This window comes from Scyliorhinus torazame, chromosome 3 (genome assembly GCF_047496885.1).
Source record: "Scyliorhinus torazame isolate Kashiwa2021f chromosome 3, sScyTor2.1, whole genome shotgun sequence".
In the NCBI taxonomy this organism is placed as follows: Eukaryota; Metazoa; Chordata; class Chondrichthyes; order Carcharhiniformes; family Scyliorhinidae; genus Scyliorhinus; species Scyliorhinus torazame.
This window is the reverse complement of record NC_092709.1, coordinates 46,211,900-46,236,750: the sequence shown is the minus strand read 5'-3', so window position 1 is coordinate 46,236,750 and position 24,851 is coordinate 46,211,900. Positions and strand designations below refer to the sequence as shown.

At 49.9% G+C, this 24,851-nt stretch overlaps 1 protein-coding gene across 4 annotated transcripts in view; it reads left to right on the top strand.

The window, feature by feature from the left end:
• Nucleotides 1–24,851, top strand: part of LOC140408433 (alpha-1,3-mannosyl-glycoprotein 4-beta-N-acetylglucosaminyltransferase B-like) — a 446,701-nt gene that overhangs the window by 233,643 nt on the left and 188,207 nt on the right. For all 4 annotated transcript variants that reach the window (XM_072495615.1, XM_072495614.1, XM_072495616.1 and 1 more), the window contains 2 exons: nt 8,401–8,447; nt 9,786–9,899. In XM_072495615.1, the coding sequence (XP_072351716.1) occupies nt 8,401–8,447; nt 9,786–9,899 (161 nt within the window). The remainder of the gene's footprint in view (nt 1–8,400; nt 8,448–9,785; nt 9,900–24,851) is intronic.

Below are 24,851 nucleotides of genomic sequence, written 5' to 3'. Positions count from 1 at the left end.
GGCAAATGGAATTTTGTCCTTCATTGCTAGAGGGATGGAGTTTAAGACTAGGGAGGTTATGCTGCAATTGTATAAGGTGTTAGTGAGGCCACACCTGGAGTATTGTGTTCAGTTTTGGTCTCCTTACTTGAGAAAGGACGTACTGGCACTGGAGGGTGTGCAGAGGAGATTCACTAGGTTAATCCCAGAGCTGAAGGGGTTGGATTACGAGGAGAGGTTGAGTAGACTGGGACTGTACTCGTTGGAATTTAGAAGGATGAGGGGGGATCTTATAGAAACATATAAGATTATGAAGGGAATCGATAGGATAGATGCGGGCAGGTTGTTTCCACTGGCGGGTGAAAGCAGAACTAGGGGGCATAGCCTCAAAATAAGGGGAAGTAGATTTAGGACTGAGTTTAGGAGGAACTTCTTCACCCAAAGGGTTGTGAATCTATGGAATTCCTTGCCCAGTGAAGCAGTAGAGGCTCCTTCATTAAATGTTTTTAAGATAAAGATAGATAGTTTTTTGAAGAATAAAGGGATTAAGGGTTATGGTGTTCGGGCCGGAAAGTGGAGCTGAGTCCACAAAAGATCAGCCATGATCTCATTGAATGGCGGAGCAGGCTCGAGGGGCCAGATGGCCTACTCCTGCTCCTAGTTCTTATGTTCTTATGTATGTTCTTATGTTCTTATGACAGTGCCTCAAAATCGGAGAATCCAGCCCAAGATTTTCCCATGAGTGAACACAAAATTGGCATAGAGGAGGTTACAAAAGCAAAATACTGCTCCTGCCGGAAATCCAAAGGAAAAAAAGAAAATGTTGGGAAAACTCAGCAAGTCAGACATCAACTGCAGAAAGAAACAGAGTTCAATGGTAGAATTTAATGCCCTCCTCCATGGCTAGTTTAATGGTGAGGGGCACTTAATCAGACAGGCAGGCGATGGTTAGGGACCCCACCACCCCCTCCCGATTAAATCAATGGCAGGAAGGCCTGTGGACGGCCTTCCTGCCCTGCCGCCAACTGAGGCCCCTAGTGGGCAATTAATGCTACTGGGAAGGTGATAATTACTGATAGAATGCATTTATTACCGACTTAAGGGCCTCATTTCATTGCTACTAGTATTAAGAAAGAGGAGGGGAGAGGCTCACCATGCGGGAAGCACAACAAGCAAACCGTGTTCAAAGGCACTCAGTGCCTTTAGTGAGGGATCCAGCATCAGGAAGGGGGCGGTTCATGAGAGTCAACAGCCTGTGACATCCTCCCCCACAATGACCCACCCACCTGACCCCCCCTGCAATACCCCTCCTGCCATCATTCGCCTGTGTGCCTGGGTCCATCCATGGTCCTAGGCCCAGGGTGGGTGCCATATCAGCAGTACAATCCCCTTCCCAATGGCACTGCTGCTCAATAGAGCTGCCACCCTCTGATTGGCAAGTAGCTCTTGGCATGCTGGACCTCCACCCCCTGTGGAAGGCCCACAGCTGCTCTGTTAAGTGGCTGAGTGGCACGTAATTCGGTGGGGCTTCCCTAAAAAAAAAGTGATCCGGGACTCGCGCCAGCTCCCCCGCCACCTCCATTAAATCTAGCTCAACGTTTCAGGTTGTATGAGCAGGGGCAGTGAGCAAGCTTTTGAAGCTGGAGAGTAATTGGGGTCCATTCAACTTCAGAGAAGCACCCGACTACAATAAAAGTTAAGTAACTGTGAGGGCAGTTCAACAAGAAGGTGCCCTCTCAGCTTCGTTTAAAAACTTGAAATAAAAATGCACAAAACAGCCAGGTCGCCACTGTGAGCAAAGTGGGGGAAGCTCCTCTCCAGGATAGTGTTTGGCTGCACAGCAGGCAGCGAGAGCCTGTAAGCCTGCCTGGAGCACTGGCACACCAGTCACCCTCATAGTATTCAGGTCCCCTCCACCTCCATTCCCTAAGTCAGTGAGGACAGAAACATTCAGCCCATATAGTACTAAGGCAAGGAAGTTATGTTAAACCTTCACAAATCACTGATTAGATTTGAACGGGAGTATTATGAACAACCTGCACCATAATTTAGGAAGGATGTCAAGGTTTTGCAATGAATGCTTGAATGTTACCACAGATGAGGGTCCTCAGTTATGCGGAGAGATTAGAGAAGCTAGGCTTTTTCTTAGAGCAGAGAATGTTAGGAGGTGTTCAACACCTCCATGGCCCCAGATGTGTTCAACAATGCTAAACTTTTGATAACGTAAATAGGGAGAAAATGTTTTGTTGGACACAAGGGTTAGCAACCATTGGGCATAAATTGAAATTAATTGATAAAGATGCAGGCGTGACGAGGAGAAATCATTTTACATTGTGGGTTGCTATGATCTGGAATGCACTGCCTGAAAGGGGGTGGAAGTAGATTCAATAATAAATTGCAAAAGGGAATCAAATAAATACTTAAAGGAGAATAAAAAATTGTGAGGCAGTGGAGAAAAATCAAGACATTGGGGCTTATTGGATAGAGCCAGCATGGGCATGTTGGGCCAAATAGCCTCCTCCTGTGCTGTGTCATTCCACAGTTCTAAATAATGAAGTTAATCATGTTATGAAAATGATGTTGCTTTTATACAATAGGAATAGTTTTTCAGCTGCTTACTATTGCTGCACCTCAATAACCTGTATCAATTTGATGAATAATGAGGCAGATTTGATTATGGAACTTAAGATGAAGGAAGCCTCGGGGGACAAGGCAGGGATGCCCGCTCTCCCCATTACTGTTTGCCATGGCCATATAACCCTTAGCAATGGCTCTGAAAGCAGCGAATACCTGGAGGGGAATAGTAAGAGGGGTGGGGGTGGGGTGGGGGGGGGGGGTGGGTGGGTGGAGCACAGGGTCTCTCTCTATGCGGACGATTTGATGCTTTATATCACGGACCCGGTGGAGGGGATGACCGAAATCATGGAGGTATTAGGAGAATTTGGGCGATTTTTGGGATACAAGTTAAACATGGGAAAAAGTGAGATGTTCGTGATTCAGGCACGGGGGCAGGAAAGGAGGCTGAAGGAGCTACCTTTTAAAGTGGTTGGGAAGAGTTTTAGGTATCTGGGGATTCAAGTGGCCAAGGATTGGGGGCAGCTTCACAAGTTAAATTTGGACAAAGCAGTGGTTCAAATGATAAGGGATTTTTATATATGGGCGGGTAAAACCCCAAGAGTAAAGAGGGCACTTCTGGAACGATCCCGCGGGGAAGGGGGATTGGCTCTCCCGACCTTGGAGACATTAGAGGAGGAGTTTGACTTTCCGGGAGGGAACAGGTTTCGATATCTTCAAGTGCGGGACTTTGTGCGGAGACAGGTCCCAAACTTTCCTCGCCTCCCCCTGAGGGGACTACAGGATAAAGTGCTGTCAAAAACAGGGGTTGGAGGTGGGAAGGTTTCGGACATATACTGGGAATTGTTAGAGTGGGAAGGGGCCCCCAGTAGAGAGATGAAGAGGAAGTGGGAAGAGGAGTTGGGAGGGGAGCTGGAAACTGAACTGTGGGAAAAAGCCTTGAAAAGGGTAAATGCATCCTCGTCCTGTGCTAGACTCAGCTGGATTCAATTCAAGGTAGTCCACAGGGCCCACATAACGGTAGCCCGGATGAGTCGGTTCTTCGAGGTGGTGGAGGACAGATGTGGACGGTGTGGGGGTAGCCCGGTCAACCATGTTCATATGTTTTGGGCATGTTCGAAACTGAGGGAATTCTGGCAGGGATTTGCAGATGTTATGTCGAAAGTCCTGGAAGATGAGGTAACTCCGAGTCCAGAATTAGCAATATTTGGAGTGTCGGAAGATCCGGGGGCAAAGGGGGGGAGGGAGGCCGATATTCTGGCCTTCTCCTCCGTGGTGGCCTGGAGACAGATCTTGCTGAGATAGAGGGACTCGGAGCCCCCAAAATCAGGAGTGTGGGTCAGCGATATTGTAGAGTTTCTCAGTCTGGAGAAAATCAAGTTCGCTCTGAGAGGATCAGTACAGGGATTCGCCCGGAGTTGGCAGCCGTTCATCGATTTCTTTAGCAAAAACTGAACGTCAGCAGTAAGGGGGGAAAGGGAAAAAGGGGGGTGGGGAGGAAAATAGGAGGCATGGTGATGTTAAATAAGGACAGGGAATTTAGTATGCGGGTAACTGGGGACAGGGCGGGAGAAGTGGGGTACGTGGTCTATTGTTTGTTGTTATTTTAGGGGTATTTTGTGCGTCGACTCGCGCGGTTGTTTTAGAAATGTCAATATGTTAAATTGTGAAAATTACAAATGCTTCAATAACATTTTTTTTTAAAGATGAAGGAAGCCTTAGGGGGCAGTGACCACAATATGATAGAATTTACCCTGTAGTTTGAGAGGGAGAAGCTGGAGTCAGATGTAACGGTATTACAATTGAATAAGGGTAACTACAAAGACATGAGGGAGGAGCTGGCCAGATTCGATTGGAAGGGGAGTCTAGCAGGGAGGACAGCTGAACAGCAATGGCAGGAGTTTTTGGGGGTTATTCAGGAGGCACAGCAGAAATTCATCTCAAGGAGGGAGAAATATGCTAAGGGGAGGAAAAGGCAACCATGGCTGACAAGGGAAGTCAAGGACAGCATAAAAGCAAAGGAAAAAGCATACAATGTGGCGAGGATTAGTCAGAATCCAGAGGATTGGGAAGTCTTGAAAGCAAGCAGAGGACAACTAAAAAAGCAATAAAGGGGGAGAAGATGAAATATGAGTGTAAGCTAGCGAGTAATATAAAAGAAGATTGCAAGAATTTTTTTTTTCGATATATAAAAGGTAAGAGAGAGGCAAGAATGGATATTGGACCACTGGAAAATTAGGCTGAAGAAGTAATAATCGGGATCAAAGAAATGGCAGAAGAACGGATAGGTACTTTGCATCAGTCTTCACAGTGGAAGACACCAGTGACATACCAGAACTTCAGAGAGTCAGGGGGCAGAGGTGAGTGAAGTGGCCATCACTCAGGAGAAGGTGCTGGGGAGATTGAAAGATCAGAAGGTGGCTAAATCACCTGGACTGGATGGACAGCACCTTAGTGTTCTAAAGGAGATAGCTGAGGAGATTGTGGAGGCATTGGTGGTGATCTTTCAGGAATCACTGAAGGCAGAGAGGCTCCCAGACGATTGGAAAATGGCTATTATAACACCGCTGTTTAAGAAGGGAGGAAGACAGGAAACTATAGGCCAGTTAGCCTGACTTTGGTTGTTTTTAAGATTATAGAGTCTAATATTAAGGATGAGATTGAGGAGTACTTAGAAGTGCATGGTAAAGTAGGACTAATTCAGCATAGATTCGTAGATTGTTATCCCATTTTATAATCGATCCAATGTCCATCCTGTTCAGTGGAATGAAAATCGACCATGTTCTATAATGGTCCCTGATTCACTTCACCAGATTAATATCCAAACACTGAAGAAAAATTGGTGTGGTCTCTTCTGCTGCTGAGAAAGACTGTAAGACCATAAGACATAGAGGCTGAATTAGGCCATTTGGCCCATTGAATCTGCTCTGCCATTCAATCATGGCTGATATGTTTCTCATCGCCATTCCCCTGCTTTCTCCCCATAACTCCTGATCCCTTATTAATCAGTCGATTTTCATTCCACTGAACAGGATGGACATTAGGTCAATTTTAAAATTGGATGGCAATCTACTTCCCCAGATTACTACTCAAGCAGAAAAGACAAAAAACTATCCCAAAGTTACAACAACAACAACGTATATTTATATAACATTTGATTTGATTTGATTTGATTTATTATTGTCACATGATTTAGTATACAATGAAAAGTATTGTTTCTTGCATGCTGTACAAACAATGCATACATAGCAAACAAACTGTACATAGGGAAGGAAGGAGAGACTGCAGAATATAATGTTACAGTTATAGCAAGGTGTAGAGAAAAGATCAACTTAATACGAGGTAGGTCTATTCAAAAGTCTGATGGCAGTAGGGAAGAAGCTGTTCTTGAGTCGGTTGGTACGTGACCTCAAACTTTGGTATCTTTTTCCTGACGGAAGAAGGTCGAAGAGAGTATGTCCAGGGTGCGTGGGGTCCTTAATTATGCTGGCTGCCTTTCCGAGGCAGTGGGAATTATAGAGTCAATGGATGGGAGGCTGGTTTGCATGGTGGATTGGGCTACATTCACGACCTTTTGTAGTTTCCTGCGGTCTTGGGCAGAGCAGGCTCCATACCAAGCTGTGATACAACCAGAAAGAATGCTTGCTATGGTGCATCTGTAGAAGTTGGTGAGAGTCGTAGCTGACATGCCAAATGTCTTTAGTCTTCTGAGAAAGTAGAGTCGTTGGTGGGCTTTCTTCACTATAGTGTCGGCATGGGGGGACCAGGACAGGTTGTTGGTGACCTGTACACCTAAAAACTTGAAGCTCTCGACCCTTTTTACTTCGTTCCCATTGATGTATACAGGGGCATGTTCTCCACTACGCTTCCTGAAGTCGATGACAATCTCCTTCGGTTTGTTGACATTGAGGGAGAGGTTATTGTCGTCGCACCAGTTCACCAGATTCTCTATCTCATGCCTGTACTCTGTCTCGCGGAAATCCGACCCACTACAGTGGTGTCATCAGCAAATTTGAAAATCGAGTTGGAGGGGAATTTGGCCACTCAGTCATAGGTGTATAAGGAGTATATTAGTCTTTAAACTAATAAAATGTCCCAAAGTGCTTTGTAGGGACACTGTAAAGCAAAGCATGGCACCAAGCCACAAAAGGAGGTATTAAATCAGATGACCAAAAGCCTTATCATAGAGATAGGTATTAAGGAGTGTCTTATGTGTTTCCATGGGTCTCGCACTCACAACCCAAAGATGCGCCGGTTAGGTGGATTGGCCACTCTTTTGAGGTCCACCAACAAAACAGAAGAAAGGAAAACAAACTGAGAGACAAAGCAAAAAAGGACCGCTCCTGTTAGGGGCATTGGCCGAACATAACAGAGATCAACGGAAACTTAAAAACATCAAATAAGAGTGCAGTTAAAGGGGTCAATAGGTGGACTGGCCACGCTAAATTGCCCCCTAATTGGAAAAAAATAATTGAGTACTCTAAATTTTAAAAAAAGAGCGTCTTAAATGAGGAAGTTAGGTAGACAGGCAGAGAGATGTCAGGACGGAATTCCAGAGCCTATAAGGTCTAAGCAACTGAGGGCATGGCCACAAAGGTGGAACGATTAAAATTGGGGATGCTCAAAAGGCCAGAATTTGATAAGGGCAGATATCTTGGAGGATTGTGGAGCTGGAGGAGAGTACAGAAATAGGGAAGTGCTAGGCCATTTAGGGATTAGAAAAGAAGGATGAGAATTTAAAAATCAAGATTTTGCTTGACTGGGAGCCAATGTAGGTCAGCAAACACAGGGGCGAAAGGGGAACAGGACCTAATGTGAGTTAAAACAATGGCAATAGAGGTTTGGGTGACCTCATGTTTTGCAGAGGGTAGAATGTTGGAGGCTAGCTGGGAGTGCATTGGAATAGTCAATTCTAGAGGTAACAAAGGCATGAATGAGGATTTCAGTAGCAGATTAGCTGAGACGGGGTGAAGTCAGACAATGTTGTGGGGGTGGAAATAGATGTTTTAGTGATGGCATAGGTGTGAGATTGGAAGCTTATCACATAGTCAGTCCAGTTTAAGCAGCTGTGTTCCTGATAACATCTCTGTAAATCTGGCCCTTGTACACTCAAATCCAAATACAAGGTTAACCTTTCTTATCAAAACAGGATTGCTGCAACCAGAATTATTGGATCGTCTATTAGGATACAGGAGATTTGTGGCTTACTGTACCAACTAAAACCACTATAATACAGTACAGCACTTTGACCTTTAATATGTATTAGTCAGTTCATTCATCATGCTGACCTAACTGTATTGTCATTTTTATTTATTTAGCAAGATTAGGATTAATGCACCACATTGGTAGGCTGGGACCCTATACCCTTGAGATCGTATAATCTAGTTTAGATTGATGGGAAGGAAGTCTCCTCCTTCCATTGCTGTAGATTCAAAATGAGCTCAACCAGATCCTAAGGGGTCCCAAACCTGTAGCACAAAACTGCAGGGCGGCTGTTCATGAACACCACTGTAGAAGGGAATATTAGTTACGAGTCAAGGATAAAATTAAATTGTTGGGACAGAGTAGGAAGAAATTCACTCTGCAAGATTAATTCTGCCATCTAGCATTATAAATGGGATGCAACACCTGCAGGGAGCACAGATCAAGGAAATTGGGCCACAGCACTTAACCTATTCAGTCACGAGATTAAGTCTTGCATCTCAACAAGCTGCACCTTCCCCAGAGGTGATTGGTACTATACTGAGGACGAAAGTAGAAAATGTATTCCCATAGTCATCAAAAATGAAAATGTACACTGTGAAATATTGAATGGTTAAATACATTTTTTCTTTTCTTACTCTACAGATGGAAGAAAGCTACGTAAATAATCTGGCAGAGAGTTTACAAAATACGTAAGTCTGACTTTAATAATCTTTATTGTCACAAGTAGGCTTACACTAACACTGCAATGAAGTTACTGTGAAAAGTCCCTAGTCGCCACATTCCGGTGCCTGTTCGGGTACACAGAGGGGGAATTCAGAATGTCCAAATTACCTAACAGCACGTCTTTTGGGACTTGTGGGAGGAAAGCTGAGCACCCGGAGGAAACCCACGCAGAGACAGGAAGAACGTTCAGACTCCGTACAGACAGTGAGTCAACCTGGGATCCTGGAGCTGTGAAGCAACAGTGCTAACCACTGTGTTGCAGCAATGCTAACCACTGTGCTGCAACAGTGCTAACCACTGTGCTACAATGCCGCCCACTTTAACCCATTGATAGTGGAATACAATATATTGGAGTGTAGTGCTGGCAAAGGCCTTGAAACTTGAAAACAGTACTTGATATCTTTCTTATTACAGTTTTCATCTGACCATGGAGGTTAAGAGAGATTAATAGGAAGGAAAGTATAGGGAGATTGCCAATTTATAAAAGAGTGACAATTTGCATAAAGTGGAAAAACAATTTTAAACATTAACCTTAAGTGGGCTGCTGTGCACAGGCCATGTATCATGGGCAGTATACCAGCAATTCTCCAGTATGCACAGGTGGCTGGTATGGCTCCCTCTGGCAACACATTGGTAAGATCAGCCCTTCATTGGGCTTATTATCTTAATACTGTCAGATTCATTTCAGATTTTGCACTCACTGACAGGAGCCTCATTTGGTAGTCTATATTGGAAAAAGGTTTAATCCACTCATACCAAATTCCTTTCTCTGCTTTTTCAGTGAAAGAGTTAACTCCAAATTGAAAATGAAGTTAAAGTTGGACTGTCATACAGTCAAGAGGAAATTGTAATTTTTACTGGTGGCTTCCTGATTAGCATAAACCACCTTTCAAGTTATCCCCAGTTCAGTTCCCAAGTTAATCTTTCATGGATTCTGCTCATACTTTGTGGTAGTCACCAGAATGTTTTGAAGTATGTACTGTCATAAAAATATTGAAATGTACATTATATGTTCTGTGACATAATTGGGTTGAAATTACATGAAGGGATATTAGGAATAAACCTGTTAATGTGTTTTGAGAAAAATTCCTTTTTCACTCCTTTAGTAACAATGTTAACCTATTTAAATAAACTTGTTCATGGTTGTAATAACTTAGCTGTCAGTTAGTGCATTGTTAGTAATATCGCACAGTACAATTTCAACCCGGAAAGTGTGAACGTAAATTCTTTTTGAAAATCACCAGAAAATATGTAAGAATGTTCTGAAAATTGATCATTCTGGGTTATTGATATGCTACCCACAGGTACTCCTATGAAATACAATCAGGACTTCTTGAGATCATCTCCCCTTCTGCTAATTTTTATCCCGACCTTTCAAATCTGAGGGAAACCTTTGGAGACTCCCAACAGAGAGTAAAGTAAGTCTCCATATTAATTTTGAAGCTGCTATGTTTTCCAGCAAAAATCATTACACAGATATGACAATGTAAACGAGAAAGATTATTGGGTGGGATTTCTTTACATCAGAAAACCTCCATTACATTACATCTCACCTTAATGCGTTTGTGTACGGTGGGCTTTAAGGCCACAAAAATTGGCTCTTCAACACCTGTTTTTTAAAATAAATTTAGAGTACCCAATTCGTCTTTCCAATTAAGGGACAATTTAGCATGGGCAATTCACCTATCGTGCACATATTTGGGTCGTGGGGGTGAGACTCACGCAAATACAGGGAGAATGTGCAAACTCCACACTGACAGTGACTGAGTTCCGGGATCGAACACGGGTCCTTTGCACTGTGAGGCTGCAGTGCTAACCACTGCACCATCGTGCTGCTTTTGCACCTGTGTTTATAATGCTATCTACGGCTTTCATGCACACTTCTGTTTTGTTGAGGGCACGGCTAGGTTTTGTTTTAATAAGGACATGGGGAATCCACACCGAGTAAAATAAAGAACTTTGATTCAGTTACAATTAGGGTATATACATTTCCCGGCAGATTCCTACCAAGTGTCCTTCTGGTCGGTGGCTGACCTTTTTATAAATGCGAAATTGAGTTCCCCGCCCCTCAGTGGGGGAGCTTGTACTCCATGAGCACCACGGGGAAGATAACAATTCCCAACCCGGATGTCCCATGTAAGATATTACAGTTGTTTTGGTGCATAGCGAATATCTGCAGGAGTAGACAGATGTTGATGTGAATGTAACACTGATTTGACACCAGCACTGCCACTTTGGAGTTCAATACCTCAATTTATGCTGTCTCTTAAACAATTGAACACACTGGAAACAGCATTGAAGGCCATGGGACGAGGTAAGCAGCTGGCTGCCTCCACCTCTGATGTGCACCCTGGACACAAACCTAGACAAAGTGGTAGAGCTAGGAGGGCAAAGCACATCAATGATCACTGAGGGCACCAGGAGAGGGGGTGGGGTAGGTAGGGGATTAGGGGGCTGGGTGGGGGTGGGGGCACCATTGGGAGGGTGGGGAATTGTCAAACACGATAAACATCTTTGTGCACAACCACTTACAGGAATCCACTTGGGTTGTGTGAAGTGCTCTCTTAACCACAATTGCCAATTTCCTATTAGCGATAGCTTCAGAGGTCTCGGCAGTCAGTGGGGGTTATGGGTGGTCGGTGGGGCAGACAGGCAGGGACAAAGGTGGCCCCCGGAACGGATAAACTCGATCCAGGGGTTGGCATGGTGGTGCCACGAGCGGTTGCCCCCTGGTTTCCCCCCCAGTGCAAGGCCTCCCCCCCCCCACCCACCCATGGTGGCTCACCCCTGCAGAGGGTCCCCCATCCCCCACCGAGCCCTGGGGTGGCAAGCCCAGCACCCCCGGGCTCCGTGCTTGTGAGTTTTCCTAATTCCCACCTGTCCTGCCATTGATATCTCATGTGCTATCCGTAATATTTCCCTTGGACTCTCTGTAATTATGGGTGAAGCTACAACCTCACTCCTGCCAAATTATTCCCCAAAAGTAAGCCTACCCCGTCCACTGTTAATTCCTTAACCACGCCGGCATCCACTGGATCTGACGCTGAATCACACTCCAATTGAACTTTATACAATAGAACCAGAATATAATCTGAACTCATCGCCTTCACAATACCTTAGCTTTCATTGAACTTTCTGGAGCGAAAACCAAATCCTTTCCCAGTAAGAGAGTTTGCATAGCACCTGTGTCCCTTAAAATAGTTATCATATGGGTTTGGCTACCTCAGTTGAGGAAAATGGGTAATCTTCCCCCGAGTCAAAAACCCTGGGCGGGATTCTCTGTCGCTGATGCTGGAATCGGGAAACGCGATTGGGCGGATAATCAATTTTGATGCCGAAATCGAGGCGGGCGCCAGTTTCACGCCAAATCGCAGTTCTCCAGTGCCTCAACAGCGGCGTCATCCGTTACAATCCGCACACACAGTACACACCATTGGCATATCATTAGCAGGCCTGATCCGGTATTCTCCGGGGCCTCCACGATTCTCCGCCTCCACCGGGGCGAATTCCCGATGGCAAGATTCACTTGTGCTTTTAAAAATCGTGAAACAGGTGCCTTGGGCTGCTGAGGGAGAGAGGGGGGGGGTACGGAAAATATCACCATAGTTTGTTGACTGTCGTGCCGCTGGCCGGGGGCTTCTGCCAGGGCCGGGGAAGTAGTGGGGGATGGCCAGGAGCTGGGCTGTGGGGTCGGGGTGGACGGGCACGAAACACCATTGCTGCAGCCGGCAAGGCAGCCATGCAGCTGCACACGCTAGTGACTACCCGCTGTGAACTTAGGGTCACAGGTCATATGGGTGTCCCCCCAGGCTACCCCCCCAGGTGCCCTCTCGCCCCAGCCGACCCATCAGTGGGATAGTCGCGCTCCAGCATAACCAGTGCCATTGTAGTAAGGTGGGACATGCTCGTTCAGCATGTTGGAAGTTGCACTTGTTGGAGTTCAGTGGCTGGGAAGGTGTGTGTGGGGAGTGAAGTGTGTATATGTGGCTGCAGCTTGTCAGCCTCCAGAGTATCAATCACGGACCTGGCGAAACCCGCACCATTTCTCATTGGAATTGATTTTGATCCACATGGCGCCAGTGCTAGCCCATCAACGGTCGCTGAATCGGTCCAGGTTCGGCACCAGTTTTGCTCTCGTGGAAGTCCGTGAATCCTGCCCCGGCATCAACACTTAGTCTCAGGAAGAAGAATTCTGCTGCCTGTAAATCTCATCTGGAACAAAGGTTTGAATGTATGGAGCAGCTCACAATCGTCAGCCAATTTTGCTGCTTGTCTAGCGGTTTTCACCTTTTTGTCTTCAACATGGGTTCTTATCAAAGAAAGTAGGGAACTCTTACATCCCTCTAAGCCAATTACCTCTCTCAGAGCCTCATAGGTAGTTACAACTCCCAATGCTCATACCCATCTATCAAAATTGTTCTCTTCACCCTTTCGAATTCGGCATTCGTCTGTCCCGGCGGTCTCCTTAAATTCCAAAACTTTTGCCGATATGCTTCTGGAATCTATTTGTGTACCCAAAATAGCCTTTTTCACCTCGTCACAATACTTAGATGCCACCTCTGACAGCGAAGCATAAACTTCCTGTGCCCATCCCGTCAATTTACTCTGCATGTGTAATGTCCACTTTTCTTTTGGCCACTCCATTTGGGTTGCTATTTTCTCAAAAGCTCCTGAAAAAGTTTCCAACTCCTTCGCGACAAATTTTGGGAGGGCCGGTATAAGTTTAAATGTACCGCCACTGGGTTTCATTCCAGGATTGAGCTCCCCTCTAGCTCCTGGCAGCTCCCTTTAACTTTCTAGCTTTTACTTAAGCTGGAAATCTCTCTCTTTTGTTTTTTTCCTTTCTCTCTTTTTCTTTTTTCTCTCTCTTGATGTGTTGGGTGTTCTGGATCCGTGGAACACATACAGGCCACCAACACTTGAAATAGTACAACACTATTTTATTAAGTTAGAAACTGTTGAACATACTTTCACTGTGGGTTAACACGATGTTAGATTAAACTAAAGACCTATGCCTGTCCTAACCAGTCTATGCACTCAGCACATGGTGACGATCTGTGCTATAAGCTCTGTCCTTCTGAGAGGCTGCATCCCGAATGAGCGGGAACGCTGATACCCTCTGTCTATATAGTGAGTGTGCTCTAACTGGTGATTGCCTGCGGTTTTGTGTGTGTTGGTTGGTCTTGCTGTGTGTCCATCAGTGTGTGTGTCTGCACCATGTTATACTGGTGTATATTATGACATCTCTCTAATTCCAACTTTGTCATTTCAATTTCCAGTTGAAAACCTTTTTCTTTTTACTGCATTTCCATTTCTTTTTCTTTTTGCTGGGTCTCTAATTGTTTGATTTGTAACTGGATTTTAGCTAATTTGACTGATGGTTTCCATGACACAGGCTGTGTGTCTGGTATTTCTTTCAAACTTAAATGTTAAGCAATCGCTTCAGTTATCTACCTTCCAAGCTTCAGCTGGTATGTCTATTTTTAATTCACCTGACAATCCATTTAGCTTGTCTTTTCAAAGCCCTTTTTAAATAAACCAAAGACAAGTTGTCCACCTGAAGGAAACCCTGAGCAGCTTCCAGAGTCATCCTGTCTTTCGCTACAAACCTGGGGCGGGATTCTCCGACCCCCCGCCGGGTCGGAGAATCACCGGGGGCTGGCGTGAATCCCGCCCCCGCTGGCCGCCAAATTCTCCGGCACCGGATATTCGGCGGGGGCGGGAATCGCGCCACGCCGGTCGGCGGCCCCCCCCCTCCGCCGGCGATCACGGGCCGGAGTCCCGCTGGCGTGAATCCAACCACCTACCGGCGGGACTGGTGGCGCGGGTAAGGCTCCAGGGTCCTGGGGGGGGGGGGGGGGGTGGGCGCGGGGCGATCTGGCCCCGGGAGGTGCCCCCACGGTGGCCTGGCCCGTGATCGGGGCCCACCGATCCACGGGTGGGCCTGTGCCGTGGGGGCACACTTTTCAATCCGCATTGGCCATAGCCTTCACCACGGCCAACGCGGAATAAACCCCCCCCCCCCCCCGCGCATGCACGGGGATGACGTCAGCAGCCGCTGACGCTCCCGCGCATGCACCGACTTCCGCCGGCCGGCGAAGTCCTTTCGGCCCCGGCTGGCGTGGCGCCAAAGGCCTTCCACGCCAGCCGGTGGAGCGGAAACCACTCCAGCGCGGGCCTAGCCTCTCACGGTGAGGGCTTGGCCCCTAAAGGTGCGGACAAATCCGCACTTTTGGGGCGGCCCGACGCCGGAGTTGTTCCCGCCACACCATCCCGCCGGGACCCCCCGCCCCGCCGGGTAGGGGGGAATCCGGCACCTGGTGTCTCTTTTTAATTTACAAAGATCCCGGGTGGGATTCTGTGATCCTGAGGCTAAGTGTTGACGCCGTCGGAAACGCCGTCGCATTTTTCGACGGCATCAACAAGGCCTCAGGATCAGCAATTCTGGCCCCGACAGGGGGCCAGCACAGCACTGGAGCAATCCACGCTGCTCCAGCTGCTGATACTGGTGTCAAATGGGCGCCGCAGGATCCGCGCATGCGCAGTGGCACCGGTGCCAACGCGCGCATGCGCAGTGGCTTCCTTCAACACACCGGCCCCGACGCAACATGGCGCAGGGCTGCAGGGGCCGGCGCGGAAGGAAGGAGGCCCCCAGCCAGAGAGGCCGGCCTGCCGATCGGTGGGCCCCGATCTCGGGCCTGGCCACATTGGATGCCCCCCCCCCCCTGGGGTTGGACACCCCCTCCCCCCCCCACAGGCCGCCCCCCGACCTTTCTACGCCGAGTTCCCGCCGGCTGAGAGCAGGTGTGGACGGCGCCGGTGGGACCCGGCTTTTTTACGACAGCCGCTCGGCCCATCCCAGGCAGAGAATCGGCGGGCCAGCCCCCGTCCGGCGCCCCGCCAACCACGCTGGCGCCAATGGCGCCGATTCTCCGCTCTGCAGAGAATTGCGTGCTGGCGGCGGGGCGGCATGGCGCGATTCGCGCCGGTCGCAGGGATTCTCCGGCCCGGCCCCAGGCTGAGAGAATCCCGCCCCCCAGCTCCGTGCCCCCAAATTATGTTAGGACACCCTGGGCTCGGGCGCAGTCAATTCCAGCCCCTCTTAACCCGGAGTAGCAACACAATTCAATTAACCAATAATTCTTAGAAAATTGGCTCTTGGTTGCCCAATAATTACAGTCACCAGGTTTGTAAGTTTAAACACAATGGGCGAGATTCTCCGACCCTCCGCCGGGTCGGAGAATCGCCGGGGGCTGGCGTGAATCCCGCCCCCGCTGGCTGCCGAATTCTCTGGCGCCGGGTTTTGGCGGCGGTGGGAATCGCAGCGCGCCAGTCGGCGGCTGCTGGCAGTGGCCCCCCCCGGCGATTCTCCGGCCCGCGATGGGCCAAGTGGCCGCCCGTTTCCAGCGGGTCCCGCCGGCGTAAATCACAACAGGTACTTACCGGCGGGACCTGGCTCCACGGGTGGCCTGCAGAGTCCTCGGGGGGGGCGCGAGGGGATCTGACCCCGGGGGATGCCCCCACGGTGGCCTGGCCAGCGATCGGGGCCCACCGATCTGCTTGCGGGCCTGTGCCGTGGGGGCACTCTTTCCCTCCGCACCGGCTGCTGTCAATCTCTGCCATGGCCAGTGCGGAGAGGAATTCCCCTGCACATACACTGGGATGACGCCAGCACACGCTGGTGCTCCCGTGCATGCGCCGGCCGGCGGAGGCCCTTCGGTGCCGGTTGGCATGGTGCCAAGCCCTTCCGCGCTGGCTGGTGCGGCGCCAAACACTCCGGCGCCGGCCTAGCCCCTGAACGTGTGGAGGATTCCGCACCTTCGGGGCAGCCCGACGACGGTGTGGTTCACGCCGCTCCCCTGCACCAGAGTAGCCCGTCCCGCCGGTTCGCGGAGAATCCCGCTCAATGAATTTTTGTTTATAACAAGAACAATAACGAAATATACAGCAAATACAACTGGTTAACCATTATCTAATTCCTAATCCCCCATGTTAACACCATCTACACACAACAAAGAAACACAGAGCGGAAGAGAGGGGTGAAAATAATAAGTAAAGGGATGAAGAATCTTCGTTTCAGATGGTATCTTTCAGCACACTTACCGTCAACTAAGCTTTCAGGCCGAGATTTGTGCTTTCAGGTCGAAAACTCAAGCGTGATTTAACCGGATAAATCTAGGTCCAATTTTGGGTGTGTTTAACACAATGATTCTTGGCAGCTGCAGTGTCGAGAAACCACTTTGCAGTTTTTATTGACCTCAGGGAGTTCCTCTCTGCCAAGGCTGCACTTACAGTCATTTCCTGCTGGAGAGCCCAGCAGAAAAGGGTCCTCGCAGATCGGAGCACCATTTTGTCTGGCTGCCCTGATCTCCCCCACCCCCCCCCACCCCCCCCCCCCCCCCCCACCTCCTTTCAAGCCCCTCTCCTTTCTCTGACCCCCCTCCTCTCCGCCAAATCTCAGGGGAGACCACTCGGAACACCAGCTCAGCCACCCCCTCCACCTGGTAAGCCCCCCTGGGCCCAATCCCTGGCAGTGCCAACATGGCACCAGGGCACTACCACTCTGGAAGTACCTCTGCTGGACTGACAGTGCCACCCAGGCACCAAGGTGCCAGAGAGAGTGCCAGGGTGCCACGGTTCCCTGTCCCCGACCATATTAGGGGTCTTTAAAAGCCTGGGTGACCCCGTGCATGTGCCATTATGACTGATCCATATTTGTGGAAACCAGAACTAAACGGCCCCCTGGGGTGGTCTCCCAGATGCGACTGTTCGGACCCAGGCACCGGATGAATCCCGTGAATGCATATTTAAATTAGATTAATGGATCATTTAAATATGCAGATCTGGATCACGACCAGTGAGGGAAAGATCCAGATCGCGACATCTCGCGAGACTCTGTTAAATGTTGGGAGGCATTCCGAGCGGCGCGTATGTCGCAAGAGGCCTCTCGCAAGATTCAGTGGCTTCATCCCGACACAAGACAGGCACGCCGTGGCCGTTAAATCGTGCCCCATATTTCCACGTTTATTTACTGACCTAGTATCCCCATGAATCACTCTCATTTTTACAGATGATGAGGACCCCCCCACCCTCTGCCCATTGAACGGCTCCCACACATTTTGTGGCTGCTAAACGTGTGTAAGAGAGGCATGAAACTCCTTCGTAATTCGCTAATCCTGGTGAGATTGGTGAAACTCCATGGAAATGCTGGAGACTCAGTTGCTCTTGTCTCTGCCGTTTCCAGAAGTTTCATAAGTGGCATAAACCTCTCACCAGTCCCTACAAGGTAGATGACAAGCTGGAGTTGGGACCAGGGGCAAGGGCCTCTTACGTTAAGAGTTACTAGGTGACCTGGCTGCTGGTACACCCAGTAATGTGACGCATACTGACCAAAACAAAATTATGTATCTGGATCCAATTGGTACAGTCCATAGCAGGAAAGCAAGCCCCAAATCATTTTCTAGAAATGCTGGAGGCTCAGTTCCAGACGAATGGGATGAAGGATATGACTAGTCCGCCTTCCACTGCACTGCCAGGGTTTTCCTGAGGCTGTGGAAGAATATTTCTCAAGTTGCCTTGCATTAAGATGCCCCATGGTAATAGGATATCCTTCCGCTGAAATCCAGCAAATTCATCGCTGGAGGGCACCATCCAGTGTGATACATTGCGATTGCAGCCAATCAACTTACAGAACAATAGATTTTATCAACTTTTTGCTGGAGTTCAATTCTAAATTTTCCTTCTGTCTTAGTGTGGCCCCTTTAAGGGGCAATCTTTCACAGGCTACGTGACCCACCTGTGGCCTATCATTGGGGAGCATGCAAATGCTGACCAATGAGCGATTATCATCCACCTCCAGCTCACTTAGTGAATCAATTAAATAACAATACAAAGGGCCTATGGTCCCACATAACCTGTGGAATCGGTCACAAGTCATGCTGCCTCTGCATTTGACCCATGGTGAAAATTCACTCCAGCAGTGTGATCAAAGCATCCCGAAGATTACTAGTATCACAGATGTCAGAATTCGCAAAGTTCTTGGAATTTGAATCAAACATCTGTCCAGGGTGATTCAGAAACCATTGCTCATCTAGATATAGCACAGTTTGTGGCGTTAGCCCACTAACATCAACACTTCCTGAAAGAGGAAAAGGGATGTATCAATTTAGGATTGGGATTTCTGATTGAGAGTTTCATACGGAAGCTATATGGTTGCCCTTCAGTCAGAGAGAGCTTACGAATCAAACAGTTATATTAGCTTTCGCTCCATCAGAATATTGATGGTGCCCATCACATAACTGACTTATGGGACAAGAACCCTGGCGCTTGTAGATTATTAGGACAAGAACAGATATTATCACTGACAAAGAGACCCAGTATACTCTGATTCTTCTGAAATACACGAGGTGGGATTCGCAGTCGACCAACGCCAAAATCAGGAAAGGTGATTGGGCGGAGAATGGGTTCCGCGCCGAAAATATGGTGGATGCCAGATTCACGCCAAATTGTGATTCTCCGGTGCCTGAACAGCAGCGTCAATGCGTTCCACTCCGCACGTACAGTAAATGCCATTGGCATATAATTAGCAGGCCTGACCCGGTATTCTCCAGGGCCTTCCCAACTCTCCGCCCTCCATTGGGGGGAATTCCCGACGGCGAGGTTCAATTGTACTTTTAAAAATCGGGAAACAATCACTGTCGCTGAGGAGGGGAAGAGAGGAGGTAGGACATGCAGATGCACAACCGTGGACTGCTGATCCTGACACTGGCTGGGGGTGGCAGGCCCTGCCAGGGTGGGGGGGGGGGGGGTGTCCAGGCATAGATCCTCATTGCCGCACATGCAAGGCAGCCCAGTGTGCGTGCCCCCATCCCACTACCCCTGTGTCCCAGCCCCCACCCTCCACCCCACCACCTCAGCCCCCACTCCACCACCCCCGCACCCCATCTTGCCATACCCTCCCAACTGGCCACCACCTGCTGGCGGGGCAGCATGCGGCGCGACCACGGGCAATGCCCACAGTAGCTCGTACGGAGGGGGGGACCGCTGGATGGGGGCCACGGAGCATACCGCTGGGATGGCAGTGCCAGTGACGGTACCCTTGGCAGCAGCGATGGGGGCCAGGGCCAGAGGCTACCAGGAGGCCGGGGACCAATGGAGACAGGGATGCAGGCATGGGGGGAACATCAGGGGCAGGGTCCACAGTGCCAACTGGGGCCACCGTGTAGCCTATTGGACCTGGTTGGGCACTGGGTTACGCACCGTGCTAACATGTCAGCCTTTCACCCCTGCAGACAATGAATATTGGAATACAACCTGCAATGCTGGCCTTCTTCCCAGTCACCGCATCCTTGGGCGATGCACTGTGGCTGGATGAGATGGAACTGCTCGAGGAGGAGGCAACAACGCAGCCTTCCCCAGAGGAACTGGAGGCAGCTGCTGAGGGTTGAGAGCCGGCCGTCCAACAGGCCAAGGAGGAGGAGTTCTCAAGGAGGTGACGCATGAGGACATGTGTATACTGGCACCGCCTGTCATTCGAGGATCTGTCACACCGGGCATGCCGTCGAAGACTCCGGCTGAGCAGCGGGCCAGTGCGACATATCTGCCAGATCATGGCACACCTGGCACCGTGCGGCAATGGGGAGGACACCTGCTCCCGGTGGCCGTCAAGTTGACGGTCGCCCTGAACATCTATGCCACAGGTTCTTCCAGGCGCTGAGTGGAGACATGTTCACAGAGCCCGGCGCACAGGGGCAACCATGCCATCACAGAGGCCCTTGGGGCTGGTTTAGCACACTGGGCTAAATCGCTGGCTTTTAAAGCAGGCCAAGGCAGGCCAGCAGCACAGTTCAATTCCCGTACCAGCCTCCCCGGAATGTGGCGACTAGGGGCTTTTCACAGTAACTTCATTTGAAGCCTAATTGTGACAATAAGCGATTTTCATTTTCATTTCAAAAGCCCAGTCGGCTCAATACATCCATTTCGATGAGGACCGAGCCCACCACTATGCCCAGCAGCGGGGATCGGCGCCATAGCCGAGATGCCTCACGTGCAGGAGGTGATCGGCGGGATGCATGTCACCCTACGAGCACCTGCAGATGACAGGCCGCTCGTCACAAACCAAAAGGGGTTCCACTCGATGAACGTGCAGCTGGTGTGTGACCATCAGATGCGCATCATGCATGTCTGGAGGCTGGTAGAAGGGGTTCAGGGGTAGTGGGATGCCTGGTCGGTCACTCTGCTTGGACCTTAGGTGGAAAGAGGATAGATAGATGCATCTCTCAACGACCCCCTATCCACATCTGGTGTCGTCCCCCCCCCCAGGTCTGCCCCCAGAACTATTCACTCACACTTTGCTTCCCCAAGAGTCGATGTCCCTCGTTTTACCTCCATCGGGCCTCACCTTCTCTCCAAGCCATGAGAGCCCCACACTTACCAGGCTGCTGGAACCCAGGACTTAAATCCGGGGACCGCTTGTAATCCGAGTTCTGTCTACTGCTACGAGTGGTGCTGCTGAGGCGATGGAGCTGCTGGGCAATCAGATTGGGGGGCAGGCCTCTGAGGCGGGACTGTCACCCAAGTGAGGCAGGGAATGTTAGCTTCTGGCTGCTGTTCAGTGAAGAGTCAAGAGTTCTGCTCCTTTCGCAAGACACCTTTATTTTCCTTGAACGCACTCTGTACAAAACATCACATCACACCCAACAAAGGCCATCTGCAACCTCTTTACACATCTGTGTCAATTATTGGATACTTACCAGCAATGAGACATCTAATTGGAATGTCTCTTAACCCATTCCTTAACAGGGAGAACTCATCTCCAGCCAATTAGGATTCCTCAGCAGGTTATTATAATCAACAGGGGTGTGCACCCAGCCAACTCTTTGGGTGGTGGGGTGGGAAACCCCGCCATCCGAAAAATCCTGCCCATGAGTTAAAATCCCATCACGGGATTCAATCAATTAACAATTCTGGAATAACACACTGGTCCTATTAATAATTAGCTACCAGATTGTCTTCACTGTCACTAGGAAAAGGTCCTGGAACCCTCTCACTGACAGCACTATGGGTGTACCTACACTATGTGGACTGCAGTGGTGCAAGAAGGGAACTTATCACAATCTTCTCGAGCAATTAGGAATGGGAACTACATCCAGGCCTTGCCAGTAATGCTCACACCTCAGAAACAGCAGTGGAACCGTGGAGAGGAAAATAAAGAAAGACTGCTTCTGCTACAATTTTTATTTGGCTGGGGCAGGTTAGATTTGACTGAGTAGAAATTGAATCAAATCCCTCCTTGTGCTTATGCAAGCATGAGACCAGTGTCGTCAGGGACAGTTAATGTTTCAACAGAAAGGAAGAAGTTTGTTGCTAATGACTGTCTGGAGACATTGGCAGGAAAGTTAATTAAAACTCAACTCCTAATATGTAAGACAACCCGAGATATAAGGCAGCTGTAAGGAAGCTATGGAGCAGTTAGTTCCTAAATAGATTGTACAGTATTTAATACAATTTTTAAAAAAGTATTCAGATACTTACAATAAAATCTCCACAACAACTTTAATTTATCTAATTTGACAATCCATAGCAAATTATCAATTTGGTCAGTAGTTCTCCAACTGAAATTCACTGCACGTCATTCTGATTATTTTCTGTTTATTCTGAAAAACAATGCTTCACCTAACTATTACTATTCTTTGGAAGACATCTTAAGTTAACACAAAGTGAAAGAATTCTATTATTTACTGCCATTAAATTAAACTCACCCATTGTCTATTAGATATCATAAGTTCTTAATTATAAAACACCAAATAATGCAAGTTCTTAACGTAGTGCTGAAGTATTTAAAGAACATTTTGACATCTGCCTTAAATACATCAGGATGCCACACCCAGCATTTGAGGCTGAGTGAGAGTTTGGGGTGCTAGGCATTTATCCAAAAATAGTGAGGCATCCGTCAATGTAGCTGAGGGGAGGAGTGTTTGGATGCAGGGAGACTAGGAATCCAAAGAGAAATGTCGAGGTATTGGGACAATATAGTGATGTGGGTAAAGACAAGCAGAGTGGGACAGGAAGTGACAGAGTTTAACAAAAAATGTACACAGGGAATAGAAATAAAAATGAAATTAAAGGTCCTTTATCTAAATGCACAAAGTATCTGCAATCATGGGTGAAATTCTCCGGAAACGGCGCGATGTCCGCCGACTGGCGCCCAAAACGGCGCAAATCAGTCGGGCATCGCGCAACCCCAAAGGTGCGGAATGCTCCGCATCTTTGGGGGCCGAGCCCCAACCTTAAGGGGCTAGGTCAGCGCCGGCCGAATTTCCGCCCCGCCAGCTGGCGGAAAAGGCCTTTGGTGCCCCGCCAGCTGGAAATGACATCTCCGGGCGGCGCATGCGCGGGAGCGTTAGTGGCCGCTGAGGCCTTCCCGCGCATGCGCATTGGAGGGAGTCTCTTCCGCCTCCGCCATGGTGGAGACCGTGGCGAAGGCGGAAGGGAAAGAGTGCCCCCATGGCACAGGCCCGCCCACGGATTGGTGGGCCCCGATCGCGGGCCAGGCCACCGTGGGGGCACCCCCCGGGGCCAGATCATCCCGCGCCCCCCCCGAGGACCCCGGAGCCCGCCCGCGCCGCCTTGTCCCGCCGGTAAGGTAGGTGGTTTAATGTACGCCGGCGGGACAGGCATTTTAGTGGCGGGACTTCGGCCCATCCGGGCCGGAGAATTGCGGGGGGCGGCCCGCCAACCGGTGCGGCGCGATTCCCGCCCCCGCCGAATATCCGGTGGTGGAGAATTCGGCAACCGGCGGGGGCGGGTTTCACGCCAGCCCCCCGGCGATTCTCCGACGCGGCGGGGGGGTCGGAGAATCTCGCACAAGATATTTCAACTAGTGGCACAATTAGAGGTAAATCATGAGGTAAATCATTTAGGGCTGGATCTTCCAGCCGTTCACGCCAGTGGGGTGTTCTGGTCATACTGGCAGCGCACCCCCACCTCGGGTTTCAGTCGGAAATCCCATTGGCAGTGGTGAGACACAAGGGGCGAAATTCTCCCCCAACGGCGGGATGCCCGCCGACTGGCGCCAAAGCCGGCGCAAATCAGACGGGCATCGCGCCGACAAAAAGGTGCGGAAGTCTCCGCATCTTTGGCGGCCTAGCCCCAACATTGAGGGGCTAGGCCGACGCCGGAGGGATTTCCGCCCCGCCAGCTGGCGGAAATGGCGTTTGTTGCCCCGCCAGCTGGCGCGGAAATGCGGCGCATGCGCGGGAGCGTCAGCGGCCGCTGTCAGTTTCCCAGCGCATGCGAGTCACTTCCGCCTCCGCCATGGTGGAGGCCGTGGCGGAGGCGGAAGGGAAAGAGTGCCCCCACGGCACAGGCCCGCCCGTGGATCGGTGGGCCCTGATCGCGGGCCAGGCCACCGTGGGGGCACCCCCCGGGGTCAGATCGCCCCGCGCCCCCCCCCCCCAGGACCCCGGAGCCCGCCCACGCCGCCTGGTCCCGCCGGTAAATACCAGGTTTGATTTACGCCGGCGGGACAGGCAATTCCTGGGCGGGACTTCGGCCCATCCGGGCCGGAGAATCCAGCGGGGGATCCCGCCAACCGGCGCGGCCGGATTCCCGCCCCCGCCCAATCTCCGGGAGCGGAGACTTCGGCGGGGGCGGGGGCGGGATTCACGGCGGCCAACGGCCATTCTCCGACCCGGCGGGGGGTCGGAGAATGACGCCCAAGATCCCGCCACCGGCCAATGGCAGACCGCCTCCCGCTGCCAAGAACCACGCTGCAGGGAGGCCAGACAATCATGCCCTTAGATCGAATTGTCATTCCAGAAACATAGTTATATTCTGAAATAAATATAACAGAGCACACAATATTTCAGAAAGATAGACAGAATGGCAAAGGAGGAGGGGTCGCCCTTATTTTAAATGAGAAAGAATGGCCTCTCCTCTGAAAATCAGTCTGGGTCGGAATAGCAAGAGACATAAAATACTGGTGGAAGTACTTTATCGGCCGCCTAACAGTAGTTGTACTGTTGGGCAGAGCATTAAACAAGGAATTGTTGACGTCTGTAACATAGGAAATCTAATAACTGTGGGAGATTTTAATCTCCATGTGAACTGGGACAATCAAATTGGCAAGAATGGTCCAGAAGAAGCGTTTGTAGAATGTTTTTGTGACAGTTTCTTGAAGCAGCGCATAGTGGGACTGACTAGAGATGTGGCTATCTTAGATCTAGGATGAGATTCTCCGTTTGGGAGACTATGGGCGGGATTCTCTGTCCAGCGATGCTGGAATTGCAAATCGCGATCAGGTGGTGAATTATGCGTCAGCCGAGTTCAGTGTAGGGCACCCACCGGAATGACCTGCTCTGGCATCTCGA